The sequence below is a fragment of the Gobio gobio genome (assembly GCF_949357685.1).
Source record: "Gobio gobio genome assembly, chromosome: 16".
Lineage (NCBI taxonomy): Eukaryota > Metazoa > Chordata > Actinopteri > Cypriniformes > Gobionidae > Gobio > Gobio gobio.
In genome coordinates, this window is record NC_137109.1 from 48,646,622 (window position 1) to 48,672,965 (window position 26,344).

Below are 26,344 nucleotides of genomic sequence, written 5' to 3' on the forward strand. Positions count from 1 at the left end.
TACTAAAGCTATTTTACATAACCAAAACAAGCTTTAAACATGACTCAACATCAAATTGGGTTTGAATTATTAACAACCCTTGATAGAAATGAAAACCTTCAAATGGTTAAATCAAATGCGTCAGATATTACAACAAGGATATGAAATACTCCCTTAGGCTCCTTAAGGCTTTGGATGCATTTAGATGCCAACCTGGTAGAATAACTTGGAAACATAATTTTCCACTTTTGTATTGCTTAAGGGCAGTATAGCATGAACGATTCATATTAAGCTAGCTTGAACGTAGAATAGCGTAGAATGGAAATCAGACGTTGCGTTACCATGGAAACGGTACTCTAAATTCTTCTACCGGGCACCTCCCCCTAGTGGGCGGTGTCATGTTTCGTATTACAAAATGTATTTGAACTACTCAAAACCTTTTCTAATCTTGACAAAACACATATCGTCGGAAAGGTCTAAGTCTCAAGGTTCCATATTTGGGGACTGTTTTGTGATGGAAGTGATATTTGGACAGAAATTTACAGGAAAATGCATTTTTAAAAAAATGATCAATGGAATGTGTGACACCCAGCGCCTAAACAAAATCTCATGGGGACTTCAATCTTTGTGATATCAACTTCAAATTTGGAACACAACTTGGTTAGACATATGGCTTTGATTTTAGAGTGATTTTAGAGTTAAAACATTTGTTGTAAAATATATATTTTATGTAAAATAAAAAAATATTTAGTACAGTGTAACCCCTTTGAATTGTACATTCATATTCTTTTATTTATTTTGAGTCCTAAAGTAAAGTTATTTGTGACTACTTTTGTATACCACAAAAACAGTACTATGATTTACCACTAGACGGTTAACTCAGTGGTTTGTGAGTGAGTCGTTTTATATCGAATTCAGATGAAGAAGCCAGCTGAACATGCACGCACGAGGTTAGCGTGAGATTGCACAAACGATTCAATTTTGATATGTTTCTTCGTTTCTATGTGTAAATTCTTTTACAAAGATTGTTAGGGTTAGTTCACCCAAAAATTGACATTTTGTCATTAATTACTCACCCTCATGTCGTTCGACACCTGTAAGACCTCCGTTCATCTTCGGAACACAAATTAAGATATTTTTGTTGAAAGCTGATGCTGAGAAAGGCTTCAGATAGGCCTCCATTGGCATTCAGTACATTTACACTCCCAAGACCCATAAAAGGCACTTAAAACATTGTTACAAAGTCCATCTCACCACAGTGACTGTACAATCATTTTACGATGCAACGACAATAGTTTTTGTGCGCAAAAAATCAAAATAATGACTTTATTCAACCTCTTCTTGTCTTCCGTGTATGCCTCCACGACGCATGCGCGAGAATATGACGTAGCGCCGGGGGTTTTCTTTAGCTTTAATTTCTACATTTCTATAACTGTTTGTTTCACACCAACATAATTAATAGTTCTGCATCCGTGAGAGTGTGGGCAGGCTTTTGATAATCGCGCCTCTGCTTCCAGCTCTCTACTGTGCAACTCCGGTCCCGAGATGTCAGCGCCGTGTGCGGGCCTACAAAAGCTTCAACTATGGTCAGCGGAAGTCAATGAAGTCGCGTCGTCCATATTTTTTTACTGTCTATGGATTCAACACGGATCCAAATTGAGAGCTAAGCACATACACACTACCCGGGTAGCAAACAAACAAACAAAAAAAGACCTTTACACACATGAACATTTGAGTATCATACACACACACAAGGGATCCAGAAGAACTATTGAGACTTTGTTTTTTTTGGACTTCACATTCAACTTTGGACACAATATCAACCATTCTCCCTTGGTTCATGCTGTTGAATGGAAACCAGACTATAGTGTATTTCATTGTGAAAGATTGTTTACTCAGTTTTTTTTTTTTGAGTCTTTGTAATAAAATTGCCGGCTGTTAATTGAATTTACTTTGGCCCAGTATTTCTATTTTTTAAATCCTCCTAGAGTCGAACCTATGCCTTATTTAACCTCTATTGGGTAAAATACATTGAATACGTATTCTGTTGTCCCGTTACATCAGTATTTTACATTTACAGTAAATTTAAACTTCCGTACTGAAGATATGCTTATTATCCATACATACTTGAAATGCTTTCACTTCAGCAATAATCTACTGAGTATCTTCTTTAAAACAAGACCAAACTTAGGTATATATCCCAAAGCATTCTTGAATTACAGCCCTTTAAATTTGCATAGTGCATTTTCATGACTATTCTCAAAAAAAAGGGGGGTGACAGTTAAGGGGTTAAGATTCAAATCAAGATCATCTAGGTCAATGTTTTTTATGTTAAGTGTCATGTTCATATCATATGCAATCATTCCTCAGATGTTTATCCAACGTGATTTACAGTATGACAACAACCCGAGGCTACACAACAAACTCATCATTAGAAAACAGGTACTTTTAGTGTTAATTTGCATATAAGTTCATGCTATTTTTTACGTCAGATCACACACACGCACGCACACATGAACACATGCACACACACGCATGGTGCTGTAATATAAACCTATAATATATGTACAGTATGTATGCATGTTGCGCTTTTGTCACCTATACCGGAAAAGTGTTCTATCTCTTCAAGCATCAAATGTCAACTCATGAATTCCGAAATACAGTCGAACTAATAAAGTCTTTCCATGATGTGTCAACTTTTAAACAGAACACTATATCCTCAGTAATTCAGAACGCAACAGGGAAACAACCGAGAAAAAGTTGTGCTCGTCTCTTGGTCATTCAAATGCTTGTGTTCCAAGGAACCCAAAATAAGGGGTAAAAAGGAAACAGATAACGCTCTGTGGAATCTTCCGTGTTGATCTTTCCAAGGAAAGACAGAAGCAACAATGAAAACGTGTGCTCACTCAGATTTCTTTATGCACTGGAATAACTCGTTTTTTTGGAAAGTGACATCACAGCTCAGTTGTATTTGAATCTCTCCACCACACTTCAGTGAGCACAAAAGCGAGTTCTCCCCATAGAAACACTACGAAAAAATGGCAACTCGACCGTCTCACTTTGAGGAGAACCTTCTCTGCTCGGTTTGCCGGGACGTCTTCAGAGATCCCGTTCTCCTGCTGTGTTCCCACAGCTTCTGCTGGGCCTGTCTGGATCAGTACTGGGAGCACACCAGCTCGCAGAGATGCCCTGAGTGCCGGACAGACTTCTGCATGGACCGTCCTCCATGCAACCGCGCTCTGAAGAACCTGTGCGAGATCTTCCTTCAGGAGAGAAGCCAGGCGGAGGAGTTATTGTGCAGCGTGCATGGAGAGAAACTTCAGCTCTTCTGTCTGGAGGACGAGCGTCTGCTGTGCAGTGTGTGTGTGAACGCCGACATGCACGTCCATCACGCGTGCAGACCTGTGGATGAAGCTGCACTGGCCTTCAAGGTACATCTCTCACTATCTGCTGGGAAATATGTAACTTTACAATAATAGTTGTGATGTTTAAGAGAAAATAGCATATTATTTAACTTCATTGTTCTTGATAATCCATAACTATAGAATATTCTGCAACTACAATTTAATTCTAATAATTAGTCCTGTTTATCTCAGAATAGTTTTTTTTAACAATATATATATTTTTTACTATTTCTGAGAAAAACAGAACAAAAACTTTAGTAATTCATACAATAAACAGACATTCATGCACTTCATGCATTATGATTATCTGAATTTCTCCTCTGTGTCCATTTCAAAAGGAACAGACTGCTTTTTAAGGATATTATAGTGCACATTCATCTAATTTGGAAATGTTTGAATTTTGAGTAATGCCTGACTATTGTGTAAGAAACTTTTTTTTAATCATTTTTAAAATATCTCAACCAGGGGCACATTAGTTTAAGATGTCTTACAATAAGTTTTCATTACATTTCCAGAATTCTGTTTATTTGCTATAAATCCCAATCAGTCAATCCATCCATCTATCCATCCATCCATCCCAATGAATTCATCCATCCATCCATCTTCTCCACCTCAATCCATCCCCATTCATCCATACATCTCCATCCATCCCAATCCATCCATCCATCCATCCAGCAGCCAGCTAGCCATCTCAATCAATCCATCCATCCATCCATCCATCCATCCATCCATCCCAATCAATCAATCAATCCATCCATCCATCCATCCATCCATCCATCCATCCATCCATCCAACCCAATCAATCAATCAATCCATCCATCCATCCAGCCAGCCAGCTAGCCATCCCAATCAATCCATCTATCCATCCATCCATCCATCCATCCCAATCAATCAATCCATCCATTCATCCATCCATCCCAAACAATTCATCCATCCATCTTCTCCACCTCAATCCACCCCCATTCATCCATACATCTCCATCCATCCCAATCAATCCATCCAGCCAGCCATCCCAATCAATCAATCAATCCATCCATCCATCCATCCATCCATCCATCCATCCATCCATCCATCCATCCATCCATCCATCCATCCATCCATCCCAATCAATGAATCCATCCATCTTCTCCACCTCAATCCATCCCCATTCATCCATACATCTCCATCCATCCCAATTAATCCTTCCATCCATCCATCCATCCATCCATCCCAATCAATCCATCCAGCCAGCCAGCTAGCCATCCCAATCAATCAATCAATCAATCAATCAATCAATCAATCAATCAATCAATCAATCAATCAATCAATCAATCAATCAATCAATCAATCCATCCAATTCAATTCATCCATCCATCTTCTCCACCTCGATCCATCCCCATTCATCCATACATCTCCATACATCCCGATTAATCCATCAATCCATCCATCCCAATCCATCCATCCATCCATGCAGCCAGCCAGCCAGCTAGCCATCCCAATCAATCAATCAATCAATCAATCCATCCATCCCAATCAATCAATCAATCAATCAATCCATCCATCCATCCCAATCAATTCATCCATCCATCTTCTCCACCTCAATCCATCCCCATTCATCCATACATCTCCATCCATCCTAATTAATCCATCCATCCATCCATCCATCCATCCCAATCCATCAATCAATCAATCAATCAATCCATCCATCCATCCATCCATCCATCTAATTCTCCACCTAAATCCATCCCCATTCATCCATACATCTCCATCCAACCCAATTAATCCATCCATCCATCCATATAATTCTCCACCTCAATCCATCCCCATTCATCCATACATCTTCATCCAACCCAATCCATCCATCCATCCATCCATATAATTATCCACCTCAAACCATCCCCATTCAGCCATACATCTCCATCCATCCCAATTAATCCATCCATCCATCCATCCATCCATCCATCCATCCATCCATCCATCTAATTCTCCACCTCAATCCATCCACATTCCTCCATACATATCCATCCATCCCAATCAATCCATCCATTCATCTATCCATATATCACAATCTATCCATCCATTAATTTCTTCATCCATACATGCATCCGTTCATTCAACCATCCTTCACAACCTATCCATCCATTCATCCAATCATCTATCTATTCATATATCCCAATCCATCCCATCTGTAATGTGTTGCCTTTAGATATTAGTATCAGGAATTGGCCATTTAAAACCCCATATGGTCAATCACTATAGATAAAGTTATTATAGATAAGATTAAGAAGCAGAATTTGAGAAATTTTGAACTGCAAAAGGTTGACTAAAATCCTAATGTTCTCCACAAACTTAACGTATAGGGAGAACCTGGAGCCAAGCCAGATAAAACGATCTCAACTAGGGATTGAATTGCCTTCTGTGAGTCTCAGATATCAGGCATTTTGTGTTCGTTCTGATCTGAACTTTTGTTCTGTATACCACACTGGAAGAGCACAGCAAAGAGACCGGAGGCAAAGATGCATAATAAAATATCGTTTGAGATGCATGTTACTCTAAGCTACCTTTTCAACTTTCTTTTCAGGAGGTGCTCAAAACAAGACTGAAGCCTTTGCAAGAGAAGCTCAAACTTTTAAAATCAGAGAAATTCATCTGTAATCAAAGAGTGAAACACATCAAGGTAAAATCAACAGTCGAAAATCCTTCGTACCTCCAGGTGACAATTACATAACCGTTGTCTTTTTACTGTGCTACAGAACCAAGCCGAGCAAACAGAGGCACATATTAAGAAGGAGTTTGAGCAGCTTCAGCAGTTTTTGCGTGATGAAGAGTCAGCCAGGATAACTGCTCTGAGGGAGGAAGAGGAGCAGAAGAGGAAGGTGTTAGAGGAGCAGATGAGCAGGATTAACAGTCAACTCTCATCTCTTGTAGAAAGAATTAGGACCACTGAGGAAGAGATAGAGTCCAACAACATCTCATTCCTGCTGGTAAACACAATCATTTATCATACTTTTCTTTTTATTATCCAAAGTGAAGGATTTGTGACCCTACAAGTTCAATTAAACCACACCAAAATATGTGGAAAATATGTATATGTTTTAAATATTTTAAATATGAGCGAATAACAAAACACTAAACTTGGTTAAAAGGTATTTATCTGATAAAATGATTTGGCAAAACCTGGCAAATTACAGCTACACTCTAAAAAATGCTGGTAATCTAGTATATGCATCTTGATTTAAGAATTTTTTGATTTTACACTGGAAACAAGAAAACAAATACTAAGTAAGAAGAGCATTTTTGCAGAGAAATAGATAAATAGATCTTGGTAAATATTGCTATTTAGCAATGTATTATAATTATGAACAATTATTGTTCATAATTATAATAATAATTAATGATTTGTTTTTAATTACAATATCTGTTTGTCATTTCCATGTAAATCCGTTTAAAGAAGTACAAAGGCCCACCTGACAGGTAAGACAACTATCCCTCCTTTGAACCCTCTCTGTTGTGATTGTGACCCAAAATCAGGAACGGTACTGATCCAGGGATGTTTTCCCAGTTCTCAGTTTAGCAGTTTGTGTCCAGAGAAGCTTCCAGAAATGCTGATCGATGTGGCAAAGCATCTGGGAAATCTTAAGTTCGGAGTATGGCAGAAAATGAGGGCTGCTGCTCAATACAGTGAGTCTCATGCCTAAAATATGACCTATGCTGAAAACCTACACTGCAGAAAATAATGGTCATACTCTGTATTTTTGTGACAAATGACTTAAGACATTAAGTGTAAAATGTTTTTTTTTGGTAACACTTTATTTTGATGGTCCCTTTTGAACATTATGTTGACTATAAGTAAATTTGCAACTACATGTCAACTAACTCTCATTAGATTATCAGTAGACTGTCTGCTTAATGTCTGCTAACTCTTTATTGTGATGGTCCTCCAACAGACATTCTACTGACTATAAGTAGCTTTGCAAGTACATGTCAACTTATTCTAACCCTAACCCTACCAGTCTACTAATACTCTACTAACACTCTAATGAGAATTAGTAGACATGTAGGTGCAATGTTATTTATAGTCAACAGAATGTGTTAAAGGGACCATCAAAATAAAGTGAAACCACATTACACTCTAAAAAATGTTGGGTTAAAAACAACCCATTTTGGGTTGAAAATGGACTAACCCAGCAGTTGGGTTGTTTTAAGCAAACATTTAACCCAACCGCTGGGTTAAAACGACCCATTCACTGGGTTAAAACAACCCAATTGCTGGGTTAGTCCATTTTCAACCCAACTTGGGTTGTTTTTAACCCAGCATTTTTTAGAGTGTACCTAACTTATGAAATTGAATCCATAAGGTTTGTAATAGTATCTATTCAGTGTGTTATCAAAATGTGTGATGAAGTTACGACCCAGCCATGAGGCTCTGGGCTATAGAACAGAGTTTGCTGCCAAAACAGTAAATATTCTCACTGACATATGACTTGGCTTTGACTTTGACTTGTATTTTCCCCTTGGGGAAATTCTGTTGCAATTTGTTTCAACATGTCCATATACGTAATGTTTTTGATACTGTACAAACGGTATATTTTCTCCCCTTGCACTAACCCTCCCCCTAAACCTACCCATCACACAAAAACGTTATGCAATATTTACATAATCTTGTTTCATTTTCTGACCCCATTGGCAGATATTCGTTCTTGTTTTAAGCATTGCCTTTTTATTGCTTTTTCCCCCATCATATATTTTAGTATTTGGGTATCATTCGAAAACTTAAAGACTCAAAGTTCATCATGTGAAAACCGTTTTGAAATTGAACATTGCGTTACCATGACAACGGTACTTTAAAACATTTTAGTAGCAAATTTCTTGTGATCTCATAAATTACATAAAATTCTCTTAATGCTGGGAATGTCTCATAAATGTAGTAAAATTCTGTTAATGGCGGGGAAGCGCTGTGTCATAAATAACACATTTTCTTAGAAGCATTGTCTCATAAATTACAGAAAATTATGTTTATAGAAGCGTTGTGTAGGACTCTGTATAAGGGAAACAGGTCTATTTAGCTCAGGGGTCTCAAACTCTGAGCTAAAAAGTGCGTGTGCCGCGCTTGCTGCCTCCTTTGTGTGTGTGTGTGAGTGTGTGTGTGAGTGTTGGCTCGCCTCATGCAGTCCCGCGTGATTGACAGGAACAGAATGTGAGGCTGATCAGACAGTCGAAACGAATGTGGTCTAACAGCGCTCGTCAATGTCAAAATGATTGAGATGGCCAATCAAATCAAAGTAAGCGGGGTTTACATTCTCTTTTGGTTCATGCACAGTCTTCACACACAGACGAGTGCGTCAATCTATCGCTTAATGCCGTTGCGGAGAGAGACTCTATTCTTTCCGGTGAAATCACAAAACATAATGCACACAAACGTGTCCATGCTCTTAATATACAATCATTGATGAACATCTTTGATTTTAATGAAGAAGAAGGAAAAAAAAAAACTAGAAACCCAGAACCTTTTGACCATGTTTACAAAAACTCTACCCCCAGACCACTAGAGAAGTCAAGCGTTGACCGCGGATCTATGTATTTATTCACTCATGCGAGAATCTCGGGACTAATAATATTTTTGATGCAAATTAATGCAAATATTGTTTGCTAATAGTCCCAAAGAAGATTAGACCTAGAATTTTTTTCACTGTTCTGTGTTTGACCTGGTTAAGGCCTTGCTTTGAATTAGTCTATTATTTTAAATACAATTAAAATCATTCATTATTTCATTGTTACATAATGATTTAATTTCCGCGAGATGTGTGTTGTGTTCTTTAAAGGAACACGCCGACTTTTTGGGACTTTATCTTATTAACCGTATCCCCCAGAGTTAGACAAGTCAATATTGATACCATTCTCATCTCGGTGCCATAACTCTGTCTGACACACCCACCGCTAGCCTAGATTAGCACAAAGACTGGAGGTAAATGGCTCCAGCTAGCCTAGATTAGCACAAAGACTGGAGGTAAATGGCTCCAGCTAGCCTAGCTTAGCACAAAGACTGGAGGTAAACAGCTCCAGCTAGCCTAGCTTAGCACAAAGACTGGAGGTAAATGGCTTCAGCTAGCCTAGCTTAGCACAAAGACTGGAGGTAAACGGCTCCAGCTAACCTACTGCTCAATAAGTGACAAAATAATACCAACATTTTCCTGTTTACATGTTGTGATGTGTATAGTTACATTGTGTACTAAGGCCGACGAAAAATGAAAAGTTGCGATTTTCTAGACCGATATGTCTAGGAACTATTCTCTCATTCCTGCGTAATAATCAAGGAACTTTGAGCCGTCCCATGAGTGCAGCGGCGCAATGATATTACACAGCGCCTAAAAATAGTCCCCAGCGCTCTCTGTGTAAGCAGGTTGTCACGTTGGTTATGTTGACAGAAGTTAGCCTATTTTTGGGTGTGGAGTAATATCATTGCGCCACTGCACTCATGGGATGGCTCATTGATTATTACGCAGAAATGAGAGAATAGTTCCAGTTACAATGTGACTATACACATCACAACATGTAAACAGGAAAATGTTGGTGTTATTTTGTCACTTACTGAGCAGTAGGCTAGCTGGAGCCGTTTACCTTCAGTCTTTGTGCTAAGCTAGGCTAGCTGGAGCCGTTTACCTTCAGTCTTTGTGCTAAGCTAGGCTAGCGGTGGGTGCCTCAGACAGAGTTAAGCCACAGAGATGAGAATGGTGTGTATGGACTGATCTAACTCTGGGGGATACGGGGAATAAGCTAAAGTCCCAAAAGGTCGGTGTGTTCCTTTAATAGAAGCATTGTGTCATTAATAATGGGAAATTCTGTTAATGACGTACAACTCTGAAAGAGTTAATAAACATACACCTCTTTCCCCTCTGTAGTTCCTGTCATCCTCGACCCCAACACTGCTCACCCGTGTCTGCAGCTCTCTGACGATCTGAGCGATGTGCGCTTTGGTCACTGGAGTCGACAGGCCCTGGGTTACATGGAGAAGCGCGAGGGCTATTCGAGCGTCCTGGGCTCTGAGGGCTTCAGCTCTGGGATTCACTACTGGGACGTCGAGGTTGGAGACAACACCACCTGGGCCTTAGGAGTCATTTCAGAGTCTGCCATCGAGACCCGAGACAATCCGCCCAGTTCTGGCCTATGGCGCATAGGCTTTCACAACGGGTCGTACGGACAAGGCCTTTCAGGAGAGTTTCTCACGCCGCTCACAGTCAAGCAGAAGGTCCAGCGCCTCAGAGTACAGCTGGACTGGAATGGAGGGAAACTCTCATTCTTTGACTCTCTCAGCGACACTCATCTCCATACGTTCGAGCACACCTTCAGCGAGAGAGTGTTTCCGTACTTCTGTAATGTGTGTCCATCTCAAGCGCTGAGCATCTTGCCGGTGGAAATGTCTGTCGCAGGACTGGAGGTGCGTAGAGTGTCTGCACCAAACCAGCCTGATGGAGAGCAAGCAGAGCTGCAGAAGTAACAATCCTGCTCACTATATACATGCACTCTTAAAGGGTTAGTTCACCCAAAAATGAAAATTCTGTCATTAATTACTTACCCTCATGTTGTTCAACACCCATCAGACCTCCGTTCATCTTCAGACACAAATGAAGATATTTTAGTGTAAATCTGATGGCTCTGAAAGGCCTCCATTGGCACAATGCACGGTTCACTCTCAAGACCCTTAAAAGACACTAAAGACGTCGTTACAAAGTCCATCTCACTACAGTGGTTCTACAATAACTTTATGAATCGGCGAGAATAGTTTTTGTGCGCAAAAAACCCTAAATAACGACTTACATAGTGATGACGATTTCAAAACACGGCATCATGAAGCTTCGAAGCGTTATGAATCAGTGAGTCGATTCAGCGGTTTGAATCGCCAAATTTCAGCAGTTTGGCGGTTTGACACGCGATCCGAATCATGATTCGACTCACTGATTCATAACGCTTCGAAGCTTCATGAGGCCGTGTTTTGAAATCGTCATCACTATATAAGTCGTTATTTAGGGTTTTTTGCGCACAAAAACTATTCTCGACGATTCATAAAGTTATTTTAGAACCACTGTAGTGAGATGGACTTTGTAACGACGTCTTTAGTACCTTTTAAGGGTTCCTGAGAGTGAACCGTGCATTGTGCTAATGGAGGCCTTTCAGAGCCATCAGATTTCAACTAAAATATCTTCATTTGTGTCTGAAGATGAACGGAGGTCTTACGGGTGTCGAATGACATGAGGGTCAGTAATTAATGACAGAATTTTCATTTTTGGGTGAACTAACCCTTAAAGGTTCCATATAGAACCTTGTCTTCTAAGAGTGTGTGTGTGTGTGTGTGTGTGTGTGTGTGTGTGTGTGTGTGTGTGTGTGTGTGTGTGTGTGTGTGTGTGTGTGTGTGTGTGTGTGTGTGTGTGTGTGTGTGTGTGTGTGTGTGTGTGTGTGTGTGTGTGTGTGTGTGTGTGTGTGTGTGTGTGTGTGTGTGTGGAGACTGGTAATCCCTACATTATGGGGACAAAATGTCCCCACAAAGATGGCAATATCCGAAATCCTCGTCCTTGTGGGGACATTTTTAAGTCCCCATGAGGAAAACATCTTATAAATCAGACTGTGATGTTTTTTGAAAATGTAAAAATGCAGAATGTCTCCTGTGATGGGTAGGTTTAGGGGCAGGGGCAGTGTGTGTGTGTGTGTGTGTGTGTGTGTGTGTGTGTGTGTGATGGGTAGGTTTAGGGGCAGGGGCAGTGTAGGGGGATAGAATATACGGTATGTACGGTATAAAAACCATTGCGCCTATGGAAAGTCCCCATAAAACATGAAAACCCAACGTGTGTGTGTGTGTGTGTGTGTGTGTGTGTGTGTGTGTGTGTGTGTGTGTGTGCGTGCGTGCGTGCGTGCGTGCGTGCGTGCGTGAAAGAGAGATGTTGATACCACAGAAATGTGAAAGAATTACCGAAGGTCTATTTGCACATACTCGTCTTATTCCTTGCTGCAACCAACTGTGACAGGTTTAGGGTAAGGAGTCAATTCATGTCCTCGCAAAGATAGATGTGTGTGTGTTCTAAATGTAATTATTTTAAATAATTATGTTTAACTATGGAAGTATTTTTGGGTTTGTGTGACAAACTGTCCTGCTGTGAATTGCAACATATGCGTTATGCCTGTAATTATTACAAGTGCTGTGGACCCTTCCGACAAAAACACAAGGCACCGCATCGCTCTGTGTGAAAGAGCACATTCTGTTCAGTTGCACAATTCTTTATTCTGATTTATGTATTATTACATATTACTTGAATGTTACAAACAAGATTTTTTTCAGTATTTTCTTATTATGCCTTATCTTATAAATGTACATCTGAAAAAGAAAAATGATGGAAGATGCAATATTTCCTGGCTGTGAAGTCAGTGGAAACCTTTTTTATTGCAAAAAAATATATTACTGAACTGATAATTGGATCTTTAAAATATATTGTTTCAATAATAAACGCTTGAATCTGATTGGTTGACAAATATTCTATGGTGTGCAATTATTTTGAGGGAAACGCACGGCTGAAGTAGTTCCGGCAGGTTTTGACCGCATTACAGTTCCATATCACTCCGCCAAATGATTTCTGTCATTTAAAAGGTCCTGACAGCCGACAACAGCATAAGAATAAAAACCCACAATGACACTGACCAAGCAAATAAATATAGTAAAGTGTATATGAATGCATAAATATGACACGCTATTTTCTTGTTTTCCCCAGGAAATTCTGTTTTATTATCTATGGAATGTACACTTTATTTTTTCCCTCTCTTTCTCCCAAACATACACGTGCATTATTTGGTACTTTATTTTACAGTGGCTTTGTTACACTTGTTACATGTACTTACTATGTCAATAAATTATGCATAACTACATGCAACTAACTCTAAACCAAACCCTAATCCTACACTTTAAAAAATACTGGGTTTTTAAGCAAACATTTAACCCAACCGCTGGGTTAAAACGACCCATTCACTGGGTTAAGACAACCCAATTGCTGGGTTAAATAGTTGAAATTATTCAACTAAACATCGAAATAAATCTAATTAATAAACTAAATTAACCATTTAAACTAAATTACTGATCTAATTATTGATCTAAAGCCCACACTGTCACTGTATGATAATTGAAATGAACTGATGACATCAGCGTTTTTTCCAGAATGGCTATACAGCTGAATAAAATGATGCTGCATTATTTTCCTGTTTAACACTCTAAAGCTGCTTTGAAACAATCTACATTGTTAAAAGCGCTATATAAATAAAGTTGACTTGACTTGACTTCAAACAACCCATTCACAGGGTTAAAACAACCCAATTGCTGGGTTAGTCCATTTTCAACCCAACATGGGTTGTTTTTAACCCAGCATTTTTTAGAGTGTATCCCTGTAGTAAGTATAAGTTAATGAATATTACTCTGTACTTAAATGTATAATTACACTGTAACAAGGACACCTTAAAATAACATTTGACTCATTATTTTTTCTAATATTTAAATAGCCTGGAGTTAATTATATATTTCTTAAAGTCTGAAGGGACTCGTTCTTGTATTTTTGTTTAGGGGCTCATCAGCATATACATTTTCACTATATATATATATATATATATATATATATATATATATATATATATATATATATATATATATATATATATATATATATATATATATATATATATATATATATATATATGTATATATATATATATATATATATATGTATATATATATATACATATGTATATATATATATACATACACACTCACCTAAAGGATTATTAGGAACACATACTAATACTGTGTTTGACCCCCTTTCGCCTTCAGAACTGCCTTAATTCTACGTGGCATTGATTCAACAAGGTGCTGAAAGCATTCTTTAGAAATGTTGGCCCATATTGATAGGAGAGCATCTTGCAGTTGATGGAGATTTGTGGGATGCACATCCAGGGCACGAAGCTCCCGTTCCACCACATCCCAAAGATGCTCTATTGGGTTGAGATCTGGTGACTGTGGGGGCCATTTTAGTTCAGTGAACTCATTGTCATGTTCAAGAAACCAATTTAAAATGATTCGAGTTTTGTGACGGTGCATTATCCTGCAGGAAGTAGCCATCAGAGGATGGGGACATGGTGGTCATAAAGGGATGGACATGGTCCGAAACAATGCTCAGGTAGGCTGTGGCATTTAAACAATGCCCAATTGGTACTAAGGGGCCTAAAGTGTGCCAAGAAAACATCCCCCACACCATTACACCACCACCACCAGCCTGCACAGTGGTAACAAGGCATGATGGATCCATGTTCTCATTCTGTTTACGCCAAATTCTGACTCTACCATCTGAATGTCTCAACAGAAATCAAGACTCATAGACTAGGCAAAATTTTTCCTCGGTTGTAACGAGTGGTTATTTCAGTCAAAGTTGCTCTTCTATCAGCTTGAATCAGTCGGCCCATTCTCCTCTGGCCTCTAGCATCAACAAGGCATTTTCGCCCACAGGACTGCCCCATACTGGATGTTTTTCCCTTTTCACACCATTCTTTGTAAACCCTAGAAATGGTTGTGCGTGAAAATCCCAGTAACTGAGCAGATTGTGAAATACTCAGACCGGCCCGTCTGGCACCAACAACCATGCCATGCTCAAAATTGCTTAAATCACCTTTCTTTCCCATTCTGACATTCAGTTTGGAGTTCAGGAAATTGTCTAGACCAGGACCACACCCCTAAATGCATTGAAGCAACTGCCATGTGATTGGTTGATTAGATAATTGCATTACAGTTTTTGTCAATCGCTATGACAATTTTTTCAACACTTTTAACAAATTTCCTTTACTCTTAACGCACCACCACACACAATTGGCAAAACGGTTAATTTCATGTTCAAAATCACACATTGTAAACTAAACTCTAACACCTATTTTCTAAATAAAATAACACACTAACACAATACACTCTAACACATGTTCTCTTCCAACAGGAACATTTAGTCAATCATAGCACAATGTTATAAAAACACTAACACTAGATGGAATTACAGAAACTGCATTATTTTTTGTGTCAGGTCTGCCCTTATACAATAGACTGGATATTGTATTGATCATAGATTGTGTGTCGTTTGAAGACTCTCCACATTTGTGTTTTGTTGGGATTAGTAAATGCATGCATTTTGTTTCTTTTGCTGCAGAAATTCAATACAAAAAATGAATAACCCATCTCAGGGTAGTTTTATAGAATGCCCTTCCGTTTTATTTCATTATCAGCAATCACCATGTTGACAATAGCAAGTTCATGTTCTTCATTTAGGAGCTTTCCTCTGCCACCTGAGGGAGGTAGATGTTGAATCCTTAGAGGAACAAAATACAGTTACATATTAGAGACCAGAGCCATACAGTCACTGAAATACATGGTAAAAGTATTTACACTTTGCAGAAGGAGAAGCCCATATACAATATCATACCTGTTGGTTTCTGGAAAAAATTCTGGATAATGGATGCCACTGTGTCCCGGCTGAGATTTGGCTGTGCTCGTTCACCAGCCCCTCTGTATAGCCTGTGGTTGATGACATGGTCTATGATAGTAGCTCTTATTTCATCTTATTTCATTCTGGCCCTTCTTTGAGCGTCACCATGCATTCACCCTCCTCAATCCCTTGTCCAGGCATTCCTCTCCCTTGCCCTTGTCCCACTCCTCTCCCTTGCCCTTGTCCCACTCCTCTCCCTTGTCTTGGTACTCATCTTCCTCTCCCTCATAAAGGCATTTTTCTTACTTTGTTTGTGTTGCTCTATATTCCTTTTTGAATTGAAAGAACATCAACACCTGAACAATTCCTAGATGGGAATCAGCTGGGATTTATATATTTGCACAACTTCAATCAGCTGTTTCTCAGTAACAATGGAATAAAATACAGGGGATATATTTGTGTTTCAATTCTCAATATAAACAGCTGTTCACTTTTACTTTAGTCTATAAGGTTAGGGTTTAGAACAAGGTGTTATCTGTTCTGACATACAGTGTTAAAGCATTGGTAAATTTGGCAGTGAAAATCCATTGTTTTGGTCTTGGTTGAGCTTGTGTGTAAAAGAAGTAGAAGCATTTTAAATTTGTGTTAACTATATGCAGTTTGTGTAAAAGCAACAATAAATCTGTTAATTGACAGATGTTGTGCTAACTGCGTTAAGAGTTTAGGAAATTTGTTAAAAGAATTGAAAAAATTGTCATAGTGATTGTAAAAAAACTGTAATGAGAAATCGAACAAGTGTTCCTAATAATTCTTTAGGTGAGTGTATTGTCACAATTCACCAGTGTGAGTGCCCGTGATCACCATCAGAGGGCACTCCAATCCGGACTGTCATTCCATCAAAGACTACATTACCCATAATCCTTTGCCCGGACTCATCATCACTCATTGTTTGCACCTGTGTCTCATTACCTCATTATCTCTGCCTATATATACACCATGTTCACTCTGTCATTTACGGCAAAGTCTTCTGTAACGTACTGCTCTGAGACAGAAGGTAGAGGATCCAAATGCAGTCTTATTTGTAAGGGGTAATCCACAATCGTAGTCAAAAACAGGCAACAGGTCATACACAGGCAAGCAGTCCAAACAAGGCAGGAGAGACAGGCAAAAGGGTAACAGGGAACAGGCAAGTAATCCAAGACCAAGAGACAAGAAACCAGGGAGAATGCTCAGAAATGCAGTATATAACAAACAAGACTTCGCAGTGAATGACAGAGTGAACATGGTTTATAAAGGCTGGGGTAATGAGGTAATGAGGCACAGGTGCAAACAATGAGTGATGATGAGTCCGGGCAAAGTATAATGGGTAATGTAGTCTTTGATGGAATGACAGTCTGGATTGGAGTGCCCTCCGGTGGTGATCACGGGCACTCACACTGGTGAATTGTGACATACTGTATATACTGTAGTCTTATTTTCTTTTAATAGGATATTTTTCAAGAGTCTGTACATTTGGTGTCCTGATTGTCAAAGTTTTCTCCCTCCAGGACTTCCCTATTCTCTGTCAAACATGTCTTGGGGAAAATCCATACATTCGCATGGTAAGTGATTTCAGTGTTTTCGGTAACCTGCAAAAAGCTCTGTATTGAAATGAAGCTTTCAATTTTGTGTGTAATATTCATGAATTGTACTGTTTTTGTTTTTGCAGACTAAGGAAAAATATGGCAAAGAATGCAAGGTGAGCTCAGCATATAACGTTGGGTTAAAGGGGTATATGTGCACGTCCCTTCACCGTCTTCCGCTGGTGTCCCGGTGTACGGATGCGCTTTAAGAAGACTGAGGTGTGTCAGATCTGCAGTAAGATGAAGAACGTCTGCCAGACGTGTTTGCTGGACCTGGAGTACGGTGAGAGTTACACACCAAGGCCAGCTGAGGTCATTAGCCTGGTCTCTCAATCAGACCTGAATCAATCAGACCTGCTTTAACAAATGTTAAACGATTATAAATGATGTAAGAGTACGCATTACAAGATGTGTGTAATAACAGTTAAATCCGGGTTTCCCAAACTGGGGTTTGTGAAGGAAACGGCAAGGGTTTCATGAATTTATCCATTTGTGCCCAAATTTTTCTGAATGGTTTTATGCATATAGTCATGTTAGTAGTGTCCTATGTGAACATGTTCTGCATTTATTTTCCCCAGGTTTTAGTTTTTTTCTTGAAAATCGTATTTGAATGTGCGGCAACTATAGTTGCCGGTGGGCCAATGTGTTGTATGCACCCCTTCAATGTCAAATTTGACTAGGAGGAGAACATTTGGCATCCAACTCAAAATAACTGCTTTCAAAAGATCAATCTTTATTCACAAACAAATTTATTATGTATAAAAGTCCAAGAACATTCAATGCAAACTAAAAAAAAAGCTGCATCTATCTTATAATCTGTTGAATATAATACAACAGGATTATACAAATACAAATAACACCACATACATTTGTCTTAAAGTGGTGGAACAGTGCAGAACAAAGTGCAGCCATTAAGTTGCCCTAACAGGGCATTGTGTATCAAAAAGTTAAATGAAAATAAATTAATATAATGATGAGAAAATTACATCTATATAACAAAAAAACAAAACAAAACAAAAAATAGTCCCATAGTATTCAATGGCTGACTGTAGTAGATGATTTCAATAGATCTCTTGTAAAAATTCGTTTTTTTTTGGATGATTCTAGAGACCTTCACGATTATGTATATATATATATATATATATGATAACAAAAAATACTTATTAGTAACATGAAAATAACCTTTCTTTGGGAGGGTTTGCCTTCGTTAGGCTTCCTGGAAGTAGCTTCCTCAAAGTTTTCTTGCATGTCATTGAGATATAAAACATGGATACTATTTAGAAAAATACTTACAAAAGGAAAATGAGAACTATACACTGCGGCAACTATAGTTTCCGGTGGGCTTGAATGGGTTTATAATATAATACAATATAATGAATAATAATTTAATCATAAAAAGGAAACATTAAAATAAATAAATACTTTTAAAATAAAATGCTTACTAATATATTTAAGTTTTATTAAAATGGATCTTATTTATATATTTTTAGATTTAAAGATTTTATGATTATATGATTAGTTTAATTTTTAGTAATTTCGATATGTGCTTTTGTAATTTTATTCGTTTATTATTTTTAAATATTACCTTTTTAGGTTTTAATTTATTTCTATTTGAGTTTTAGTTTAGTTTTGTTATTTTAGTTTTATTTATTTCCAGTTCAAATGTTTAGTAGCTATTTAAACTTATTGCAGTTTATTTATCCAAGGCAACATTTCTAATTTTTGTTTAGTTTAAGTTTTATAATACTTATATTTTATTTTATTTCAGCTTTATTTAACTTAACAGCAATGTTTTTAAAAGTTTTAATTTTAGTTTTTAGTTACATAATAACCCTGATACACACACACAAACACACACATATAATTATGACATGTATACAGTGTGTATATATATATATATATATATATATATATATATATATACATACACATGCATACATACATACATACATACATACATACATACATACATACATACATACATACATTATATTTGCAAGAGTATTGGGACACCCCTTCAAAATCATTGTATTCAGGTGTTCCAATCACTTCCATGGCCACAGGTGTATAAAATCCCAGACGTTTGGTGGAGGGGGGATTATGGTGTGGGGTTGTTTTTCAGGGGTTGGGTTTGGCCCCTTAGTTCCAGCGAAAGGAACTCTTAATGCTTCACCAAGACATTTTGGACAATTTCATGCTCCCAACTTTGTGGGAACAGTTTGGGGACGGCCCCTTCCTGTCCCAGCATGACTGACCAGTGCACAAAGCGTCGCTCCATAAAAAGACATGGATGAGTTTGGTGTGGAGGAACTTGACTGGCCTGCACAGTCCTTGAACTAGACTGAGTCCTGACCTCGACCCGATTGAACAGCTTTGGGATGAATTAGAGCGGAGACTGAGAGCCAGGCCTTCTCGTCAAACATCAGTGCCTGACCTCAAAGGAATGGTCAAAGATTCCCATAAACACACTCCTAAACCTTGTGGAAAGCCTTCCCAGAAGAGTTGAAGCTGTTAGAGCTGCAAAGGGTGGGCCGACTCCATATTAAACCCTACAGATTAAGAATGGGATGTCATTAAAGTTCATGTGCATGTAAAGGCAGGCGTCCCAAAACTTTTGGAAATATAGTGTGTATTATATTAAGGCTCTCAAACTATTAATCACATCCAAAATAAAAGTTTGTGTTTACATAATACATGTGTATGTACTAGTTCGGACGCGATTAATCACAATTACTTGTTTGTCAGCACTAAATCTCTGGCTCTGTTTTAGGAATTCAGCGTCTACACACGCACGGCAGTTAACAATGACAGTAATTAGAGCACAGCTGCTGGCTTGTTATCTTCGCTTCTGTGATGTCATCTAAGTGATTTCCTTTCATGGGATAGACAAAAATGTCAGAGACATTCCTATGAACTACTGTTGACATTTGTAACTCTGGTGCCAGTAAGAGTTGAACGCAAAACAAGCTATAATGACTGAGTATGTCGTGTGACACGGCTTTGAATGTTTCAGCATTATGCAAAACAGAACCTGTGGAACAGGTATTGTTGGAATTCCAGATAACACTAAAGAGAAGTAGTTATTTATAAAACATTCTTACAGCTTCTAACATTCCCAGTTTATTGCTGCTCATTTTAACATCTTAAGCTCTGGGACCATTTTTGAGATTTCCGCCTGGATTTGGCCTACCCAAATTGAAAAGCTTCCCATACCCACCATGTCTCTAAATACACATTTTTTTGTGTCATTTTAAAGGAAACCCTTTGAAGTTACATAAACCACTGCTAAAATTAATGTAAGTATATGTTGTCTATAAGCTATAATAACTCATACCAATATACAGTGGTATAAATGCAATATCCTAGTGTCATTGAATTCTTTTCTCCAGTGTTTGCTGGCATATGCTGGAAACAGCCAAAACTGTCTGCAGGGTGCTAGAGCTCACAGGGCCTGAGATATACACTTTTATAACCAAAAGATCAAAAACGCCTATATTGTTTGTCTGTACATACATACATACATACATACATGATCCAGACAAAAATCTTGTTTCCAATATTTTCTGGAATCTAGAGGAAACAGCCCAAACTGTCTGCAGGGTGCTAGAGCTCACAGGGCCTGAGTTATACACTTTCAAAACTGAATTTATAACCAAAAAAAATAAAAAAGAGCGGGGGCTTTTTGGGGAGGGTTATTACTGTCAGGACTTCTGAAATGGAGGACCCAGATGCAGAGTGAACAAAAGACCATTTATTGACAGGACAGTTCAACAAGGCACAAGAGGGTAGTGGATGAGTGAGTCTAAACAGAAGGGCCAACGGGGAAAAATGACAGGACAGATGAGGGTAACTGCTGGAACCAGCTCCAAGATGCAGCAGGTCGAAGAACCTCTGAGGACTGACCAGACCAGGTAGATGGTAGGGGTGAGGACAGGGCAGGACACAATGAAGCAGAGATCCGTTCTTGCTGCTCACAGACTCAGAGCCAGTCCAGCTACCAGACAGACGGAACCAGCAGACAGGGAATCCCAGGGAGGAGGCAGGAACTAACACGAGACAACACTCAAGACAACAAAAGAAAACCAAGCAAATAAAAACTGGCCAAACTAGAACACCAGAAACAAATGATACACTAAATATAACTTGAGCTGGAAAAAGGGAAAAACAAAAGAGAAACCAAAATAAAACCTGGAGAAAAAACTAGAGCAAAATAAAGATAGAAACTTGACTCTGAGCCACTCTTTAAATTCTGGGGCTTTCACTGTCTCAAATTAATAATTTCCAGAGTCTCAAAATAATCCTACTAGCCATTGTAATCAATCATTCAATCAATTTATAAAGCACAATAAAAACAACAGTGGTTGGCCATTGTGCTGAACAATAACATAAAAATCAACTAAACTAGAACAGTGGCGCTGTTCTGTGGCGACAAGCAGCTTTAGCTCGTGTCCGTGTTATTGTGTTTTAAACATCTTTTAGGGTTTTAATTCCCCTTTGTGGTGTGCTGTTTAATGTTGTCTGTTTCATGAACATTTGCTGAGTATCTGAGGGATGGAAGTCACTTTTTATGCCCTATTTTTAGTGACTGTTTTAAACTTTGTTTGGAGCGACCAGCAGCACACATTCCGATACACCAGTGAATTCCTATTGGGATTACAATGGTGCTATCCTGCCTAGGGTTGCCAACCATTCCGTATAATACGGAATCGTCCCGTATTTAAGGCATTAATGAAGCGTTCCGTATGGCTTTCATTCTGTATTATACCCAACGGTTGGCAACCCTAATCCTGCCGTGACAGACTTCAACATCAATTCACTGACTGGGAATCTGCCTCTGGAATTACTTATTGGTAGAAACATTAACTTCACAAAACAAGGCCAAACCAGGAAGCGGAGGAAAAGGGGTGGTGTGAACCAGCGAACCAGGAAGCTACTGAGCAGGAATCGCATCCCTTTGCCTTCAGTCATACTGGCTAATGTGCGGTCTCTCAGGAATAAGATTGAGGAACTACGGGCAAATGTTTTGCATCTGCGGGACTACAGGGATGCGTATCTTATGGCTTTCACAGAGACTTGGCTCACTGAGTCGGATTCGGACTCTGCATTGGAGATCAGCGGCTTTTGAGCCCCTCTGCGGCTGGATCGGGACAGTGAGGTGACACATAAAACGCTGGGTGGAGGGGTCTGTCTGTATATAAATCGCAGATGGTGCAGCAATTTTACTGTGCGAGAGCGGATTTGTCACCCTGACATTGAACTGTTGACTGTGTCACTACGGCCGTACTATCTCCCCAGAGAGTTCCCCCAGATTTTTGTGACTGTGGCTTATATCCACCCCAAAGCTGACGCCAAGTCCGCCGCGGACATTGTTTTTAAAACTGTAAACAAATTTCAGTCTATCTCCCCTGCTGCTCCTAATTTTATTCTCTGCAATTTTAACCATTGCAACTTAAAGAAAACACTGAACGGCTTTTATCAGTATGTAACATGCCCCACACGTCGTAATAAAACTCTTGATCTTGATCTTGATCCAAGGCGGGGCCAGCACTGGGCGCCTCTGACCACAACTCTGTCCACCTCTTACCCGCCTACACCTCGGTGTTGAGGAGGGAGAAGCCTGTCAGAAAACAGGTGAAGGTCTGGATTGAGGACAGCTCTTCAGCGTTACAAGCCTGTTTCGAGTGCACAGACTGGACAGTGTTTCAGGACTCCTGTTCTGATATTGATGAACTTACTGACGTTGTCTGCAGATACATCTCTTTTTGCAAAGACTCTGTTCTCCCGAGTAGGGAAGTCAAGGTGTATCCAAACAACAAACAGTGGATCTCTAAGGACATTAAAGATTTGCTAATCAAACGAAAAAAAGTTTTTAATGAAGGTGATGTGAATGCAGAGAGGACTGTGAGAAAAGAGATCAGGGCTGAAATGAAAAAAGCTAAATTATTAAGGTATAAGGAAAAAATTGAGGCAGATTTGAGAAGTAATCATTTAAAGAAAACCTGGAATGGTATGAAAACATTGATTGGGTCTAATGATAAACAACAGAGTTGTCCTGGATGGTTTTTCATCTGATAAACATTTGGCTGATGAATTTAATGTATTTTATTCTCGATTTAACAATTCAGATTTTGATGAAGAAATGGAAGGTATCAGGGCTATCACACAGGCAGCTCCATCCATTACTGTTGACAGTAGTACTGTGGCTATCATTTTCAGGCACACCAGATCAAAAAGTCCAGGGCCAGATGATATTTGTGGGCAATTATTAAGAACATGTGCTGATCAACTCTGTCATATCTTTCAGTTCATTTTTAATTTGTCCTTATCACAACAAAGAGTCCCTAGAAGTTGTAAGCATTCTATTATTGTGCCTATAGCCAAGTGCAGCTCCCCAAAATCCTTGAATGATTTTAGACCGGTAGCCTTGACCTCATTGGTTATGAAAAGCTTTGAGAAAATTATCAAAGAGGCTGTCCTACTGCGGGTTGGAGATCAGTTAGATCCACTGCAGTGGGCTGGTTATTGGACTTTTTAACAGACAGATCGCAGAGTGTGAGGGCCAACAGCACCCTATCTGAAGTCACTTTTACATCCACTGGTTCCCCCCAAGGTTGCTGTCTATCTCCTCTTCTGTACATCCTGTACACAAACCAGTGTCGCAGTTTGTACCAGGATAGATACATACTTAAGTTTGCTGATGATTCTGTCATTGTCAGCCTGCTATCAGGGAATGAGCGGGACCATGGGCCAGTCCTCAGTGACTTTGTAGAGTGGTGCGATAGTTCCTTTTTACAGCTGAATGTATCTAAAACTAAGGACATGGTCATTGACTTTCGCAGGACACCACCTCCCTTTACAGTCACGGTTATAAAAGGCACGGACATTGAGCTCGTGGAGACATACAAATATCTTGGAGTCATTTTAGACAACAAACTGTGTTTTGAACCTTTGGTTGACGCTGTCTCAAAGAAAATCCAACAAAGACTGTACTTCCTTAGGAAAATGAACACTTTTAATGTTTCTTCAGAAATGATGACTCTGTTTTATCGTGCTTTTATTGAATCGGTTTTATCTTTTTGTATAGCTGCTTGGTTTGGAAGCCTCTCCCTGACAAATAAAAACAGACTTGGTAGTCTGGTCAAAGTGGCGAGCAAGATTTCCAGGAGAAGTCAGGCTCAACCTGGGGAGTTATACATAAAACAGGTCCAGAGGAACGTTAGAGTCATCGCTCATTCACAGGATCATCCCCTAAGAACAGAGTTTGAGCTTTTGCCCTCTGAGCGGCGCTATCGAGTTCCTAGATGCAGAACAAAGAGGATGCAAATATCTTTTATTCCGTCAGCTGTGAGGCACCTTAATGGCACTTAGTACTTTATAATAACTTGCACAAGTTGCATTTTTGCACTTTATCGTGTTCTGTATTTTATTTATTTATTTATTTATTTATTTGCACATTATGTACATTGGGCGTTATTGTGAGTTCCTTCTCTGCTGGTTGGTCTTTGTTGGTGAGTGTTGTTTTATGTGTATGTGTTTTATGTTGAGCATTTGCTGCAAATCCAATTTCCCCTTTTGGGACAATAAAGGTACTTTGACTTTGACCGATAGGTCAATTGTGCTCACCTGATCCTCAAGTGCTAATCCCTTTATATTGAGCTCTTTTCCCTCTTGTCTTCGCTGGTTCGTTGTATACGTATTCAGTGTTTGCGTGCATATCTTGTCAAGTCTTTTGAAGATTTAGTGTCTCTGTCAGTTCTATATTTGTATTTCATTATGTTCAGAAGTAAGAACCGCTTGTGTCAGGGGCTAAGGATGGGGTTCCCGTGACCAACAAGACCAACACAATTTTTGAAATGGCAGCTAATGGAGCTAATAGCTGCTCGATTGTAATCTCCGTCTATACAAATTACGGCGAGCTGCACGAATGCGTTGGATTCGCGGTGTTTTGATGCCGATATACGATCGTAAAGCCATGAGCATCAATAGTAACGCAACGTTCGCCATTGTTGATCGAAGGCTTGTTCGAGACACATCGATGCTGTGCAGACCGATCGCCGTATGACAACGAGTCCAACGAGAGCAGACGACTCCTTATGCTTTTGAATGGCTCATGCGGTACTTAAATATTATACGCTGATCGGTCTGTGCAGCGCTGATGCATCTCAAACAAACCTGGTGTGTGTGTGTTTCCCGCTGCCTCACTAGAGTTGCTGAGAGAGATGAGACGTATACAGTGACTTAAGACTGGCTCTGTGGTGGCTCTCTAGCCCGTGGAAAGGCAAACCGGTTCTTATGCTGCGTTCACACCAAACGCGAATTGAGCGTCAAAATCGCGTCTACCGCGTCTAGTTTCACGCGCGTACATTTTGAATGCATTCGCGCGTCAGCAGAGAATTGGACGCGCGTAGAAATCGAGCGCTGGAAGCGAAATTGACGCGCGTTCAAGGCACTCCAGGAGAAATATGTCATAAAACACCACTCTGCCTCTTTTCATTTTCATTAAAGAGCACCTATCATGGAATTTTGAAATTTACCTTTCATGTAGTGTGTAACATAGATCTAAGTGAACAAAAACATCCTGTGATAGCTTGAAATATGACAGTGCACTGTATATATAGTTATTTTCTTTCAAAAGTAAGAGTCGACTCGGAGTCATTTTTAAGAATCGTTAGAAGACCGAAGCTTTTTCTCTGACTAGATGACGTCAACTTGTCAAGTTATTTGAATACGATACGCCCACTTATTGCGCTCCAAGACGCCAGTGAACACTAGAAAACATCATGGCGACGAGACGCTGTGTTCTGAAGTGCCACTCAAAAGCAAACTTCTTTCATCTGCCCAAGGATGAGCATTTGAAGACTAAGTGGCT

The 26,344-nt window shown here is 39.3% G+C and overlaps 2 protein-coding genes across 2 annotated transcripts in view; both read left to right on the forward strand.

Annotated features, from left to right (window-relative positions):
* LOC307139892 (glutathione S-transferase P-like) overlaps window positions 1-26,344 on the forward strand; it is a 729,649-nt gene that overhangs the window by 502,521 nt on the left and 200,784 nt on the right. The window lies entirely within an intron of this gene.
* On the forward strand, window positions 3,018-10,857 carry trim35-27 (tripartite motif containing 35-27; the record flags this gene model as incomplete). Its single annotated transcript, XM_079839286.1, has 6 exons — window positions 3,018-3,410; window positions 5,944-6,039; window positions 6,116-6,346; window positions 6,814-6,836; window positions 6,925-7,043; window positions 10,262-10,857. 6 exons carry the CDS (start codon window positions 3,018-3,020, stop codon window positions 10,855-10,857), a joined length of 1,458 nt encoding a protein of 485 aa, XP_079695412.1.